Source organism: Nelumbo nucifera, chromosome 4 (assembly GCF_055504915.1).
Source record: "Nelumbo nucifera cultivar China Antique chromosome 4, China Antique-T2T, whole genome shotgun sequence".
Classification (NCBI taxonomy): Eukaryota; Viridiplantae; Streptophyta; class Magnoliopsida; order Proteales; family Nelumbonaceae; genus Nelumbo; species Nelumbo nucifera.
The window spans coordinates 22,311,381-22,327,838 of NC_142652.1; the positions used below are offsets into that span (position 1 = coordinate 22,311,381).

The 16,458-nt window shown below is 34.1% G+C and overlaps 2 protein-coding genes across 3 annotated transcripts; both read left to right on the forward strand.

Annotated features, from left to right (window-relative positions):
- The first annotated feature begins 467 nt into the window (after window positions 1–467).
- Window positions 468–2,363, forward strand: LOC104597857 (GDSL esterase/lipase 7-like). Its single transcript, XM_010259602.3, has 4 exons — window positions 468–771; window positions 1,008–1,138; window positions 1,287–1,541; window positions 1,661–2,363. Exons 1-4 carry the CDS (start codon window positions 528–530, stop codon window positions 2,132–2,134), a joined length of 1,104 nt encoding a protein of 367 aa, XP_010257904.1. The 5' UTR covers window positions 468–527; the 3' UTR covers window positions 2,135–2,363.
- Window positions 2,364–6,468: 4,105 nt separating this feature from the next.
- Window positions 6,469–11,302, forward strand: LOC104597856 (GDSL esterase/lipase 7-like). Of its 2 annotated transcripts, XM_088902776.1 has the most exons (6): window positions 6,469–6,601; window positions 6,971–7,260; window positions 7,366–7,487; window positions 7,625–7,873; window positions 10,619–10,871; window positions 11,018–11,302. In XM_088902776.1, exons 2-6 carry the CDS (start codon window positions 7,017–7,019, stop codon window positions 11,230–11,232), a joined length of 1,083 nt encoding a protein of 360 aa, XP_088758902.1. In that variant the 5' UTR covers window positions 6,469–6,601; window positions 6,971–7,016; the 3' UTR covers window positions 11,233–11,302. The 2 variants fall into 2 exon arrangements, with proteins under 2 accessions (XP_088758902.1, XP_019053431.1); XM_019197886.2 differs by lacking the exon at window positions 6,469–6,601 and having other exon boundaries at window positions 6,906–7,260.
- The last annotated feature ends 5,156 nt before the right edge of the window (window positions 11,303–16,458 follow it).

A 16,458-nucleotide genomic window follows, 5' to 3' on the forward strand; every position in this document is an offset into this window, starting at 1 on the left:
CTCAGTTAGTTGGATGTGATCGCATTTCATTAATATTGCATGCAAGAGTTGGGATCACGTACCAACACTGCATGTATTGAATATTTTTTGACAGGTGATCCAGACTCTGCATGAGTCTGGATCCTGACCACATGGCAGGAATTCAAAACATTTTTATGAAGGCTCAGTTTAAAAGCAGTACAAATGCAAATATGTACAACATAAATACATACAAAATATAAGGTTTTTCACTTACATATTTGCATTTATACTTCTCGGCCTAAATTGGTGTGATGCATGGAAATGGTGTAATTAATTGCCGATGTGCAGCCAACGGAATGCCATTTCTGCGATCTGGAATTATTTAATGGCCATTCATTATCTAACAAACTAAAACTATCAAACTAACTAAGAACTATTATCGGGCGTAGTGATTGAATCGTGGGTCCAACAAAGGACCTTATTTAAACCCCCCCAAAGCCCTTTTCTTGTTTGTAGGACCCCCTCTCAGATTAGTCCCCTAAAATAATAAGGAGAGAGGCAAAAGGATGAAGACAAACAGTTATGTTCCCGTCTTCTTCTTCTGCCTTCTCCTTCACATTTTCCCTACAGCTAAATCCCAGAAACCGCTCGCACCTGCTTTGTACGCTTTCGGAGACTCCCTTCTGGATGCTGGCAACAACAATTATCTGCCTACTTCTGCCAAAGCCAATTTTCTACCCTATGGTATTAATTTCCCTAATGGACCCACTGGCCGATTCACCAATGGCAAAACCTCTGCAGATATCTTAGGTGAGATTATTATTCTTATTCTTATTAATTATTTAATTAAGTTGCACATAAGATTATGACTGTGGACTGATGGAGAAAAGCTTTATAAGTAATACTCCAATTAGTTGAGAAGCATTATTCAATGTTAGGGGTGGCTCAGATCCACCCCAAATAAAGCCAAAACTCGTTGGTTAATTTATAGGACACTAATGTTTAATCACTTTGATTGTCTTGTACATGTTTTTAATTCCTTTCAGCTGAATACCTTGGGCTACCATTCCCCCCTGCATATCTGAGTCTTTCGGAAGATCAAAAGATGGCAACCAAAACTGGTATGAATTATGCATCTGGGTCATCTGGCATCCTTGCCGGTACGGGAAAGATTATGGTAACAACTCTAACTACACTCGCGATCGATTAGTTAATTTGTACTAGTACTAATATAATAAGCTGGAATTTCATTTCCATTTGGAGGGTGGAAAAGTTGTTAAGTGAATCTCAAAGCTAGACATTTCTTGTGCATTAATTAATTGCAGGGGGATAACTTGGAGTTGGATAAACAGATGGAGCTTTTCCAGGATACTGTGAAGAATTACTTGCCAAAGCAATTCAGTAACGTGCAACAGCTTTCCCAATACTTGTCCAAGTCTATTTTCATGATCAGTGCAGGCAGCAATGACTTTATACTCAATTTTTCTTCTCAATATACACGCAATGGTATCTCAGTACCAAAAGTTACTCCCGAAGCCTTTTCTGAGAAACTCAAAGTTACACTCTCAGAACATTTGCAGGCAAGCCAAGAATTAAAATAATCTAGCTCACTCGATCTTGACTCGTCACATATTGATCATAACTGATCACATTAATTTGTAATTACTTACCGATTTGGGTTTTTCTTTTCTCTTTGCAGAGGCTATACGAATTGGGGGCTAGGAAGTTTATAATAAGCGAGGTCGGCCCCCTCGGATGCATCCCGGCGGTGATCAAAACCGTGAAACCTATAGGTTCATCGGGTTCGTGTACTGAAGACATAAATGAGTGGGCCAACATTTTCAACCAGAAGGTCGGTGCATTGGTAAAAGAGTTGAGTGCCAATCTGCCGGGGTCGATGTTCGTTAACATGAGAGTGAACTCATTAGCACTCAATATACATGACAAGCCGGCAGTATACGGGATTAGAGAAGTAAGTGAGCCATGTTGTGCAGGGGCACTCAACGGAATTCTGCTCTGCCCTCCCTTGTCACCGGCGTGCCTCCTCCCGCAAACACACTACTTCTTCGATCCCGTCCACCCAAGCCAGACCGTGAACACCGTAATCATCAGACAATGCTTCAATGGTTCAACCATATGTCTTCCAAACGTTCAACAGCTGTTGCAAGCCTAACCTGTGCGTGGGAATAAATAAGTGGGGACTAATTTGAGTTGGGGGCTCCTACCATTATCTACTTATCCCCACTTTTTATTGAAATGGCATTTTCGATTGTCAAAGGCTCTTTAATTTACTCCTCCCAATCTCACTGCATCACCGATCCATATTACATTCATTTTTGGTTTTCGCTGGTTTAAAAAAGGAAGCTTATATCCTTCGTTTGTGATCATTTGGTAAGGCAAAAGTTGGTGTCTAAGGATACAGGATTCTTAATAATCAGTGTGGTCCTACTGTAATGCCCAAACTGGCCGTCTTCCCTGCATTAGGATCATCAATTTCCACGATTCAGAAGATCCGTACACGTTAGGCAAATGCTTATCATGAAATGAGAGGTTTTTCTCAAAAATGGCAATTTCACCCATTGATCGGGTTCAGGGTGGGTTTCGGAGTAACCTGAAACTCTTATGGATTGGGGATGGGGCAGGGATGTTATTTGTCCATCCCAACCTTGTCTCCAAACCCCACCCTGAATAATAAAGTTTTAGGTAGGTTTTAAAATAAATAAAAAATAGATTCACTAGTAAGAATGACCATGATGGGTGAACTGAAATCAATCCCCACAAGGGGGCGCCCCACAACGTCCCACAGCTCATCATTTCTGGCACTTATCATTGGGAAATGTTTTTAATACACAGCCGAGCGGGGATGTGCTGCTGGACGTTGTGGGGCGCCCCCTACGAGGGAGCCAAGTATATAGTGGTGGGGGTTCCTTGGCCCCCCAAACTTTTTGTTAAACTAATATTTATATAGTTACTAAGTAGAGGGAAGGTAAAAAATGTAATAAAGTGGGTCCTTAAAATCACTCTCTAATGCTCCTCCAATTCCCAAAATTAAAATTTTTTGTTCATTTTTTCTTAAAAGAAATCACCCAAACCTTCTCACCCCATTTCCCTACACACCCTACCTCTTATACTCATCTTATTTTCTTGTTTAACTTGGCCCCTCCAAGAGAAAATTCCTGGCTTTCACCATTGGGTGGGAGAAGTGTTGGTTGTTTCCGGAACAACATTATTAATGGTTCTCAATGGGTAAAATAGGGATTAGGAAATCTTTGCTATTAACAACCCTTAAAGGTTCATTATCAAAGGGCATGTTTATGTTATGTGGGCTTGATTAGAATGCATATATAAGTAATTTTTGAAACCACAGGGTATCTTCAAATAGTTTTCTTAAGGTATATATATATATATAGCAAGACGGTCCATGTCACCATGCCTCTCCTTTCTCTAAACCCCTTTTCTTATTTTCTTTTTTTAATTCCACATAATTATCCATTAAATCTCTAATTCCTATTTATCTCCTAAATTATCTCTAACCCCTATTTATCTCTTAAGTTGTTTCTATTAACAACCCTTAAAGGTTCATTATCAAAGGGCATGTTTATGTTATGTGGGCTTGATTAGAATGCATATATAAGTAATTTTTGAAACCACAGGGTATCTTCAAATAGTTTTCTTAAGGTATATATATATATATAGCAAGACGGTCCATGTCACCATGCCTCTCCTTTCTCTAAACCCCTTTTCTTATTTTCTTTTTTTAATTCCACATAATTATCCATTAAATCTCTAATTCCTATTTATCTCCTAAATTATCTCTAACCCCTATTTATCTCTTAAGTTGTTTCTATTTTAGTACAGGGAAAACTATCTCTAATTCCTATTTATCCTCTCCTCCATTTTTTTTCTACATCTATCTAAAGAAAGTTTCAATTAAAAATTTTCAAAATTATTTAAATATTATAATGAAATTATATACTAACATTAACATATTTATTAAAAACACAAAAATATATTATAATAGATTTAATAATATTCATATTATTAATAGTTCTATATTTTTACAAAATTCATCGTGAAATTATGTAGTAACAATATAAATTATAATTTTATGAATTATTCAATTTAAATGTTGTTCAAATAATAAATATTTAACATTCAAAAATAAAACATTATTTAAATATCTAAATATCTTAAATAACATAAAATTAAAAATAGTTAAATAATTATATAACAAAATATCTAATACTACTTAATAACATTAAATAAATAAAATTCAAATAATGAAAAATTTTAAATATTTTACATATTATTTAAATATTTAAATAATGAAATATTTAGCATGACTAAATTTTAAATAGTTAAAATAACAAAATTATGTAATAAATTTAAAAACTTTCTTAAAATTAGAAAAATAATTATAAAAGATTACATAATATTCATATTAATAATAATTTAAAATTTTACAAAATTAATAAAGAATTATGTAATAATACTACTAAATAAAATTTTATGGAATAATAAATTCAATAATTAATTAATATTTTAAAAATCTAAATAACAATATTATTTAAATAAATAAATAATATTGTAAATAACTAATTCCACTTATATCAATTAATAATTATAGAAAATAACTTTCAAAAAATTAATATTTATTAGTAATAATTTCACAATAATAGTGTATATTCATTATATGTTTATATATATATATATATACTAAAATTAATATTAATTGTACTTTTAGGAATTATTTATTGTATTTTTGATGAATATTTTTTCAATAATTATTTATAAATCTATTTTTGTTTTGCTATTTAACAAAAAATTATCAATAATTATTAGAGATTAAACAACTATTATAAATTTATTTTTAGTAATTATGTATTTATTATAATTTAATAATTTATTGATTAATATTTATTAGAGATTAAATGATTATTTAATATTATACTATTTATTGACTAATTTAATATATTTTCAATTTTTATTGTATTTTCATTATAAATTTATTTTCAATAATTATGTATTTTTTGTAAAAATTTTCAATAATTATTCAATATTAAACTATTGCCATTTATAAGATATTAGACTATTAATTTAGCTGAAATTAGGTGTTCAAAGATTGGTTCAGTTCGGTTGCAAGACTATTTCACCAACCAAATCGACTTGGTTGGGTTGTGAGTTTGTCACCCAAAAACCGATTGACCATTAGTGAAAACCCACCAACTCGTGTTGTATCAGTTTGGGTCTATTTTTTGTTTAGTTTGTTTGTTCAAAAGATTTAAACCTAATAAATTACAATGGAATTATTAAAAATTAAATTTATGATATAAAATATTTTAGATTAAGAAATATGGAAATTTTCCCACTTTCCTATATTAAAAATTATATTTAAAATATAAAATAATATATATCTATGGTCGGGTCAATTCAATTTTGATCGGTTTACAAATGACCAAACCAAAACTGACCTAACTTGGTCAGATTGGAAAGTTGTTAAACGAAATTCGATCGGAAATACTAAAAAACCGACTAACTCATATCGAGTTTGATCCAATTAATTATAAAAATATTAAAATAAAAACAATTATATACTCTTATGTATTTCTATTGTTTAGCTTTCGCTTAACAAAATCAATATATTGCACAAGTCCCTACTAGTATATATATGAAAAATTTATGATGCCAAAAAGACTTCCAAAAAGACTTTGACCATCAAAACCCTTGTAAATTTTGATGAAATTCCATAATCAGTAACAATTTTTATTATGCCCTTCATTGGTTATAAACTTTTGGGGTTTTTATGATTCAGTCCACCCCTAGGTGGAGCTAGGATTTCCTAGGGTGGACCGAATCCTGCCCGTAGATTGATCATTGATACTAAATTCAAGGGTAGGATATAGTTTATTGGGGGGCTACTAATAGACTAGGAGAGGACCGCAAAAAAGATTTCTGAGAGGGATTGCAGTCCAAAAATCCCTAAATTTTTCTGATACCGTATTTTTCCATATCATAGTCAAACCCTATTAAATATACCTTAAAAAATGATGTATAAATACCGCACGCAAAGATACCAGTCTCAATGATCTGGAGACAAATTCATACACACCCGGCTGAACTATGTACGTGGGTTGAACACATCAGTGCTCACTCTGAGCCCCATCTGGGACGCAGCTATATTGAACACTGGCGTGTTGATATGTAATTCAGCCGGGGGTGTACGTTTTTGTCTCCAGCTAATTCGCTCCCTAAAGATACCTACTTTTTTTCGGGAAACGATAGTATCTATACTATAACCTCGTCAACCAGAGCTACCGTGCATTGCCCATTTCCTCTTTTAGAAGCATCAATCAAAATTTATCTTGATTGATTGAGTATTTGAGTTATCAAGTGGACTTATCCACTTAACCATGATGGTTCTCGGGCTCGGATTTTTTTGTAATGTTGGGTTGGGTAGTAGAGATGGCTGTAGGCTGTTGTTTCAGACTTTTAGTCGGAACTAGCTATGCAGAATTTGAAACTATCATGGTGCCATTCTTCTAGTTTAGACCGGAAGACCCGGGCTACGCCGAAGCCGAACTCAATGGTTCCAAGCTCCCATTACTTTCGAGAAGCGGATCAGTCTGGCACGAGCATCAAGGTGTAGTAACTCTGAGTAGAGACTACTCTGCGCAGCATTTAGTGAGGACTTCATTACTGTAATTTTTCACTTTTCTCGAGTCAAAATCGAAATACGTTGAATCCTTTCTCTCTGACTTTGTGCTCATATACTTTTGTTAAGTTTGTTCATGATTTTTCTAATGAATATAATTAAAGTTTAACAGGAAAAGAAATTCTTTCTCAATTTTTTGTTTAACTAGAAAACAAATCTGAATATGGCTGATAATCGTACGTAAGTGTTGTTAGATGATCTGCGTCTGCGACACTGCAGGCAGAGACGACTCAGTGCTCTTCACTTTTAAACTCTAGGAAATCTAAACCTGTACATATTTATTTGCTCGACGACCAGGAAGGAGCTCCCACTCCTGTCAAGTAATTTATCTGCTGGAGCAAGGATGAGGATTTGTTCTCTCGTCGTCCCAGCTGGTTTCAGTATTTTCTTTCTTCTTTTTCCGATAGCCAGAGCCGAAACACCTCTCGCACCGGCGTTGTACGTGTTTGGAGACTCTCTGGTGGACAGTGGCAATAACAATCTACTACCCACGATAGCCAAAGCGGATTTCCTGCCGTATGGGAAAGACTTCCCCGGCGGTGTCACGGGGAGATTCACCGATGGCAAAACAGTTGCAGATTTCGTAGGTAAGCTGGAAATTCCACCTCAAATATTGAAAACCAGAGTGCTTTCTTTTTCTTTTACTATAATTACTTTAATTCCATCAACGCCGCTTAATTCTTCTTCCCCAGCTGAACTACTTGGGCTACCATATGCTCCTCCATACTTATCCTTGTTGAAACATAATATATTAACCGGCTGGAATTACGCATCTGGATCATGCGGCATTCTCCCAGAGACTGGAGCCCAATTTGTAAGGAATCATGTTTATCTCCGTCTCCGGTTCTACACAGCTGTTAGCTCTTTCTTAGCATGTTTTTCCGGCGATGGTTCGGAGTAATTAATGAATTAAGTCATTAACGAATGGCCGGGGGTGTGTGCACTGTGCAGGGCAAATGCCTGAATTTGGATAACCAGATCGATTTGTTTCAAAAGACTATCAGGAGAGATATGAAGAGACAATTCAACAGTTTAAATGAACTTTCAGACTACCTGGCCAAGTCCATATTTCTGGTCTCCATTGGAAGCAATGACTACATCATCAACTACCTTGAGCATGATCTTTGTAATATTAGTAGAATCTACTCCCCTCAGGCATTTGCTCAGCACCTCACCGACAGACTTTCTGGGTGTTTTAAGGTAAACTTTCATCCACTCTCTAGCTAGTACTTAATTATATATTATTCACCTCTAGTAAATTCAACGGCTGCAATTTGCCTATAGAGACCAAGTCCACGTCACCCATATCCATGGTTAATTACTTAAGATTAATTAGTAACCTAGGCTACTGGCATGGCCATAGCTAATTAAAATGAACATTTCTTTCATCTGCTTCCAGTAATTAATTAACAGTCAGTAGCTCTAACTTCTATATAAGCCCTCCAGTCCTATTTCCAATTTTCCATGGTAAATAATTGGCCAAGGTAGACATGCAATTCTCAGTTTTTAAGTTCTTGGGCATATTTTAATATACATAGTATAAAAATATATAAATAATCAAATACAAATATATATATATATAGTACAAAAAAGAAAGTAATTAATGCGGAATATATATATATATATATATAAATAATCAGCTAAAAAAGAGATTTAATTTCCTGCATGACCCCACCTATTTCTACCATGTACAAGGACTGCCTGCAGTGGGTATGGTGGCCAATCCAAACCATCCATAAGATGAAGGGACCCACACTGAGTTTGCTACATGTTCAATTCAACAGTTCACATGAACAATATATCTCACCCCTGTATTGGTAACTTGACAATTAATATTAAGTTATTAATTCTTCAAAGTTTTGACTTTGAATAAGGGATTTACTCCCACTATATTAAACCAAAATTTACGCATAGAAGAGATCATTAAACCAAAAGTTTTCCTTTGAATGAGCCCCGTAAGAGGAGGGGGAGTGGGAGAAATTAATCAGGACTCCTTCTGAGCTACAAATAGTTCACAGCATCTAAGATTTCTATCTTCTAATCTTTTTCTCCGTATTTGTGGGCCTTGAGAAGGGTATATATATTTTAGGGGATGAACGATGAGTTAGTAATTAAGTAAACAATGACTATGCGACTCTTATTTTCTACGCGCCATACACATGGTGAAACCCATAAAAAGCTAAACCATGACTATTAAACAAACAAATTTGTCACATCTTTCTATGAACCTCACCTTTTTCTGCTTGAACGGATTGAGGAAAAAACAATAATTGTACAAAGTCCTTGTTCAGTAGCATTTCTCTTTCTTTGGTAGCTGACAAAAAAAAATATCTGATTCCCATTTACAAATTGGTAGTCCTTAAAATCTGCATTAATATGTTTTCATTATAAACAAGGAATGAGAATAATGTTCAAGATTTTAGCTTGAAAATTTTACCTTAGCTAAGCAGAAAATAACTGAATCGGACCTAGCAATTGGTGTCCTTAGCACCATATGACAAAAGGTAGAAAGTCCCACAGAGATACCACAACTAGTCCCTTTAATGGGTTTGAGAAACCTTGTTTTCAAAATTCTAAAAATCAGAAAAAAAAAAAAAACACACCATAACCGGACAGGTTTTTTAAACCCAAAAGGGTTTGATCTACTTGACCGGCTCTGATATATTTATTGAAATAATTAACTAATGATTAAGAAATTTAATAGAAAATGAGTTTTAATAATTTGTTATATTGTAAAGTCCCACAGAGATACCACAACTAGTCCCTTTATGTACTATTATTTTAAAACCTCACTGATATTTGTATATATATGTAGGATGAAGTATAGTAAACGTTTTCACTTAGCCCCATTCACTTTTTCGTAAATTATTCTTACTCAGGTAAAATACACTTCCTTAAGTATCAAGTAAATGCAGTTATCTATATTCTTTTATTTTTTAGATAAATAAGATAATGATCATTTTAATCATAAAAATGGATCATTAAAAGGGGTATTTTGTTCCACCTAAGTGTTCATAACTTTTTCTCATGTAAAAGAGTTATTTATCTATTGGATAAGTGATATCCAGGAAAATAAATTTTTTATGATCCCCAGATAAATCTGAAAAAAAGAACATGAATTTCTTAGTCTGTAAGAACCAAAATTCTATTGACCAACTTTCCCCTCTCTCAAAATCCCAAAAAAAAAAAAGAGTGCCCCCTTGATGTTAATTTTAGTATCATCAGGGTTATGGACTAAATTAGCTAAACCAATGGTTGGACTAATAATGGACCCATGTCCAAATGTCTTTTATTGGTCAATGAAGAAGAGTCTTAAGACTTCCCTTCAAAGAACGTTGTCATCATTAGGGCTGTTCATAACAAGACCCAAACCGACCAATCCGGTCCAATCCAACCCGAGTTGGCCGGTTTTTCTTCATCACCAATCAGTTTCGGGTTACAAAAAAACATAAACCGATGGTTTGGTTTGGTTCGATTTTGGTTTTCACACATGAAAACTGAAACGAACCGACCTGAACTGACTTAGATATTATATATATTTCAGCTTTATTTCAGAAATATACATATTATATATAAAATTTTTTATATATAAAGTATCAGTTTTAATCCATCAAATCATTTTTAATTTTCAGGCATCCAACCTTTGCTTTCTTAGACTTTAATCCTTTACCGTTCACATCGAATGAATCATTCACAAAACCGATCCAAACCAACCCAAACCGATTCAAACCGACCAAATCGGTTTTACTTAGTACTAAGCCGGTTTCGATTTCATTTCTAGATAAACCGACAAAGTCGGGCCGGTTGAAAAAATGCCAATAAACCGACCCAACCCGACCCATGAACAGCCCTATTCATCATCATCATCATCCTCATAACAAAAATAATCATAATCTTTTGTTTGCTTTTAATATCTTGGCCTATGAATGGATAAATATGGCACAGAGGCTATACGAATCGGGGGCCAGAAGGATTGTGATGTTCGAAATTGGGCCGATCGGGTGCATGCCAATATTTACAAGAAAACTAAAGCCCAGGGGACCCTGCGTTGAAGAATTCAACCAGTTGGTATCATACTTCAATAGCGAGCTTTCTGAAATGCTAAAGGGATTGACAACTTCTCTCCAAGGCGCCACCTTTGTATTGGCACAAATCAACAAGCTTGCATACGATGCAATCACAAATCCTTCGAAATATGGTAAAATTCAGACATATTCCACCACTACTACTACTTCTTCTTCTTCTAAGATTTTAGATCAAATATTTTTAACCCTACTTCAACATACAATCTAAGAAAATAAGTTGAGTTAATGAATCCATAATTAATGCATTAATTTTCTTCAGGGCTAACAGATGGAACGAACCCATGTTGCATTGCGGGGATTGATGGAACTTGGCCATGCATACCGAGCTTATCGTCGTGTCCTAATCCAGACCAGCACTTCTTCTGGGATGCTTTTCACCCCACTCAAGCTGCATATTCACTCATCTCCACCCGTTGCTTTGAACATCCTTCCCCCTGCTTTCCAACCAATATTCAACAGCTTGTGCAAGTTTAAGAAACACAAAGTAATGGATTAATCTTCTTAGCAAAATTAACCCCAATAAAAATCTATATATTACATTATCTTTGTCTTGTTCCCTCTTTTTTAGTCAATACTAATATTCTGTAGGGTAGGGGTGTTCAAATTTGGTTGATAAACCAAAAATCGAACCAAACCAAACTGAATAAGTTAGTTCGGTTCGGTTAATTTGGATATCGGTTTGGTTTGGTTTTTTTTCTTTAAAAATTTGGTTTTTGGTTTCAATTCAGTTTGGTTGATCTTTTCAATTGAAACAAACCGAAAACTGAATTGGTGATTGTATTTAATTAAATATATAATATTCTATTCAATACTTTATACTTAATTAATAATTATTATCTTTTTCAATGGGTAATGATCAATTCTCAATTCCCCATTGTGCTTTGGGAGGTTGGGCCTATTCTAGCTTTTAATTAATATATAATAGTTAATTAAATAGCTTAGAGACTCTAAGCAACTAGAGTATTAAAGTCTATACTAATTATTAATTATTCATTAATTGTTTGTAAAAATTGAGTGTAGTTGCTTTAATAATTAGTCATTCAACTGTTCATTAAATTATTGTAGTTGCATTAATTGTTCATTAAAACCTAGACTAAAGATTAATAGATAGTTGTTTATTAATCATTAAAATTGAACCGAACCAAACCGAATTCAGTTAGGACCGATTCGGTTTTAAATTGTAGTCTGGTTCGGTTTGATTCGGAGAGATGGTCAAACCGAATAGTTGGTTAGGTTTTCGGTTTTAATCGAATCGAGCCGAACCGATCGATTATACACCCCTACATCCAACTATGTATATGGCAATTAGAATTTAGGTAGTGGCAGAGCCATGGATTTTCTTTTGGAGGGGCCAAGTTAAACTAGAAAAATGAAATAGGGAGTAGAAGAGTAGAAGAGATACAGTTTCAAGAGAAAAGAGACAGGAAGGTTTGGGTCAATTTGATGTAATACAGGATTTGGACCAAATGAGTAAACATTTACAAAGTTGGTTTTCGAAGGCCCATCTTAGTATATATAGGGGAAGGATGATGCAGTATAAGAGAAGGCCAATAAGTTCTATGCAAGTTGGTACTACTCCAAGACACATAAGAAGTTGGGATGGTGTTACTGACCCAACCGAGTAATCAATTACCAAGTTAGCGGCTTAGCGCCAACACGGAATTTCTTAGTTCGAAATTACCAAGCTAGCGCCAGCATGAAATTTCGATCTTAGTTCAAAATTTACCAAGTCAGCATCTATCTTAATTCAAAATTACCAAGTTAGCATTAGATCATGATTTCCAAATTTTTGTTCAATTAGGACTTTCTTTTTGAGGAGTTTTAGTACGATTCTATTATGGAGTGTTTTCATAGATTATGAAACTTTCTTGTAAGATCCATAAGGATGTAAATCTATATAAAGAGTAGATAAGGAAAAGCTAAATAATAGTTTTTTATATTGATTTTCTCTTAATTATTCAGTGAAGAGTTCTTCTTCCTGTTTATTCGGCTTTTAATCTTTTATTTGAAGCTTCTCTTAATGTGGTTTGTTTCCATATTGTGCCATTTATTACAGATTTTTTAAAGAAAAAATAAATAAAAGTTTTTTTTTTTTTTTTAAGTTGGAGGAGCATTATAGAGTGATCCTTGGCATTTCAGTTCACGTTTTTTTTTTTTTTTTTTGGGAGGGGAGGGAGGACCCAACTTACTACATTTTTTACCAAAATTCCACTTACCAGCTATATAAATGATAATTTTAACAATGGGCTAAGGACCCCCCACTAGTATACTTGGCTCCGTCCTTGGGGTCCGTTTGGTTCACATTCGGAATCAAAATAGTCTATTCCCATAGTCTATTTGGTCCAAACAGGAACAAGAATGTGATTTGGAATCAATTGGAATGAGATATCATTCCCAATGGAGGAGGATGGAATGACCATTCCCTCATATGGGGGAATATTATTCCACCAGGAATGGGAATGGGATTCCAACTCCACCCAATCAAACGTTGTAATCCAAATGGCCCATTCCAATTCCAATTCCATACCCCTATACCTACGAACCAAACAAGCCCTTAAATCATCTATATAATTGGATTGAATATGGATCTAATACAATATGATCTGAAAGTGATAATATACGCCTATCCATATACCTAGGCCTTGTTTGGCAAGTATTTTTAAAAGAGCTTATGAGCTTTTAGAAGTCTGATAGACCAAAAATGGTCTTTTTCCGTTTGGCTCATGAAAGCCCGTTAGACCAAAAGACAATATCTCATAAAAGACTCTAAAAAAGACAAAATTCTATTTGGCTCATGAGCCATTTTTTGTAACCAAACCGGTACTATTGGTTTTTGGAAAACCGATAATCAAAACCAACCGGTTGACCGGGTCGATTCACTATTGGTTTTTTGATTTTTTTTATTTTTAAAATATATATTATATAAATATATAATAAAAAATTATAAATATATATAATATTATATTTTAAATAATAAATAATATATTATAAATATATATAATATAATATACATAAATATATAGAAATATATGTATACCGGTCGATTCGATTAGCCATCGGTTTTCTATATTGATTAACCAAAACTGAATCAGTACCTTCGATTTTTTAAAACACCGAACCAAAACCAAATCGATCGGTTCGATTAACCGATTTTTTGGTTTTTCTAGATTTGAGAAACTCCAATTGAAGCTTACGGTCTATTTGGGCTTTCGGCTTCCCGATACATTTTGACAAAAATACAAAAAGTAGTCGATCAAAACATCCTTCATTCTCCATTTCAATCGACAAAAGCAACTCTGCCTCTAGTGACCATTGAGAAGCATCGACGCAGGTAATACACGTTTTTCTTCTACTTCCTCCTCCTCTTCTTCAAACTTCTCTTTGTACTGGAATAGTGTAAATGCTAATTCCGAAAAATCAAAATGACTTTGATCTATCTCTCTCTTCACTAATTCCTTTGTCTGAATGATAACTCATCACGATAAAACACAATCCAAGTCATTTATATGAATTAGGTTTCCAACAAACAATCATAAGTCTTGCTTCACCCCTGAACCTTTTTTTTTTCTGTAGCTGAAAATAGTAATTATTGGTAAAGCAGTGAACTTAATTGCTAAAACATATATAATGTCGGAAGGGCATGATATATTTCAGAAAAAATTGAAACCAATCAACCAGCATTCCAGCATCTTAATTTTTTCTGTTATTGTGCAAAATTTTATAATCCGCTAATTTTTTATTTCTTTACTTGCTGAGTCCAAAAGCATTGATGTAAACCGGCATTCCGACACCATTTGATTCTCTCTAGCTTTCGTATTTCCTTAATTAGAGAATCTCCAGTTGTCTCTCTCAAGGTAAGAAGGAATGGTTGTTTTCCCTTAAATATGGATGAATATTTCTATTTCTTTAGTTTATATTCACTGCTCTCTTCTATGATTTCCATGGATGTGCAAACTTGTGTTATTTGTAGATTGATGATGATTCTCCAGTGTTTTCTATGGAATGAGCTAACGAATCCTTAATATGGGTTTCTTTTATTCTAAGGTTGTTGGAGTTTCAGTTTGATAATTTGGATATTGGAGTTTCTGTTTACTGCTTTCTCTAGATATTCTAAGGTTGTTGTGTACTTGTTTATTTTGGAAGCTACAGGCCTTAATGGTGGGCTATGGGATGAAATTGGAATTTGGTGGAGGGTGGTGGGTGAGACAAGGAAATATTGATATGCTTTACTCGGGGCATGCATGAACAATATAGATGTATGAATATATGTAAGGACAAATGTAATGTTGTTGTATGCCGATCCGCAATAAGTATCAACCTTTTACATATTTCTTCGTTTCTTTACGATCCACAAGTTTTAGATCAATAAAACCAATGAGCTCATATAAGTAGTTAAGTACACCCTCTAAATTAGATTCTCTATAAACAATTCAGATTAGATAAAGAATTAATGATTTAGGCTCAGTTTGGAAGCAGTACAAATGCAAATATGTACAATATAAATGCATACAAAATAATATAAAATATTAGGTTTTACACTCTACATATTTGCATTTGTACTTCTTCCAAACTCAGCCTTAGTTACTACATTATTTTGTTCAAAAAGTTCCACCTGTAAATGCCTTTCTAGAGGTGTTTGATAACTCTAATTTCTGATCTCTAGTTTTGAATTCTAATCTCTGAATTGCCAGCATTACCTTTATTGCTAAAGGGGTGAGTGTTTGGTATAACTCTAAGCTCTGAGCTTTAGAATTAAAAAAAAAAATCTGAACATGGTACTCAATTCTGATATCTGAATTGAGTATATTTTAAAACTTACCTCTCTCAAATCTCAATGCACTTTTTTGGTAGCCACAGCAAGAGATGAAAATTAGACTACTATCAAGCTAAGCAATTGATTTCTTAAACTAGACTAGCATAAATAGATAGTAGTATAGTACCATTTATTTAAATAGAACAAGATGCATATTCTTACAAATGATCATAGTTGTCATTACTATTCATGAATAATAATAAAATAATAACCTGTTGCTGAGGCTTCTCCCCGAGCCCTCTAATTTCTTCATTGATCTCTTCATCTTCACTCCATTCCAAGTCAAGTTGAAAGAATAGGCATTGTCTATTAGGCATGTGTAAGAAGTATAAATCCAAAGAAAAATGTGTATTAATTAGTGATCTTGGGGTGATGGATATGTTGAATTCGATTTTAGAGTTCCAGTTTGAATATCGCATGGATCGGGGCTGTTAAAAAGGGGGCTAGTATGATGAACGGTGAATCTTTGCAGTTTAGTCATGAAAGTTGATGTGTAAATAAGTTGTAGTTTTTCAAGTTTGGGGATGACATTTGATCAAGGTTCTCGTTTTGTCTTGTGGGTTGTGTCAAATGAGGGTTTTCTTGGGTTTTGGAAGTCTCAAGTTGATTTGGTTGTGTTTCAAGTTTTTTTAGTACCAAAAAGGTAGGGTGAAGGGACCAAGCAAAAATTGGGTACCAACAAAACCCTAACCCTCTGCAAGACCAAGAAACAAAGAAAATGAGAAGGGGAAAGAGAGGGAGAGCGGGAGAGACAAAGAAAAGAAAGAAAGGGTGCAAATTTCTGCATCCTAATGTAGAACATACGAACTGTCTTTGAGAAGCTGAATCTCCTCACACGTTGGAAGGGGAGTCACGTGCAAAATAACAGATTATCCTCACACACTCAC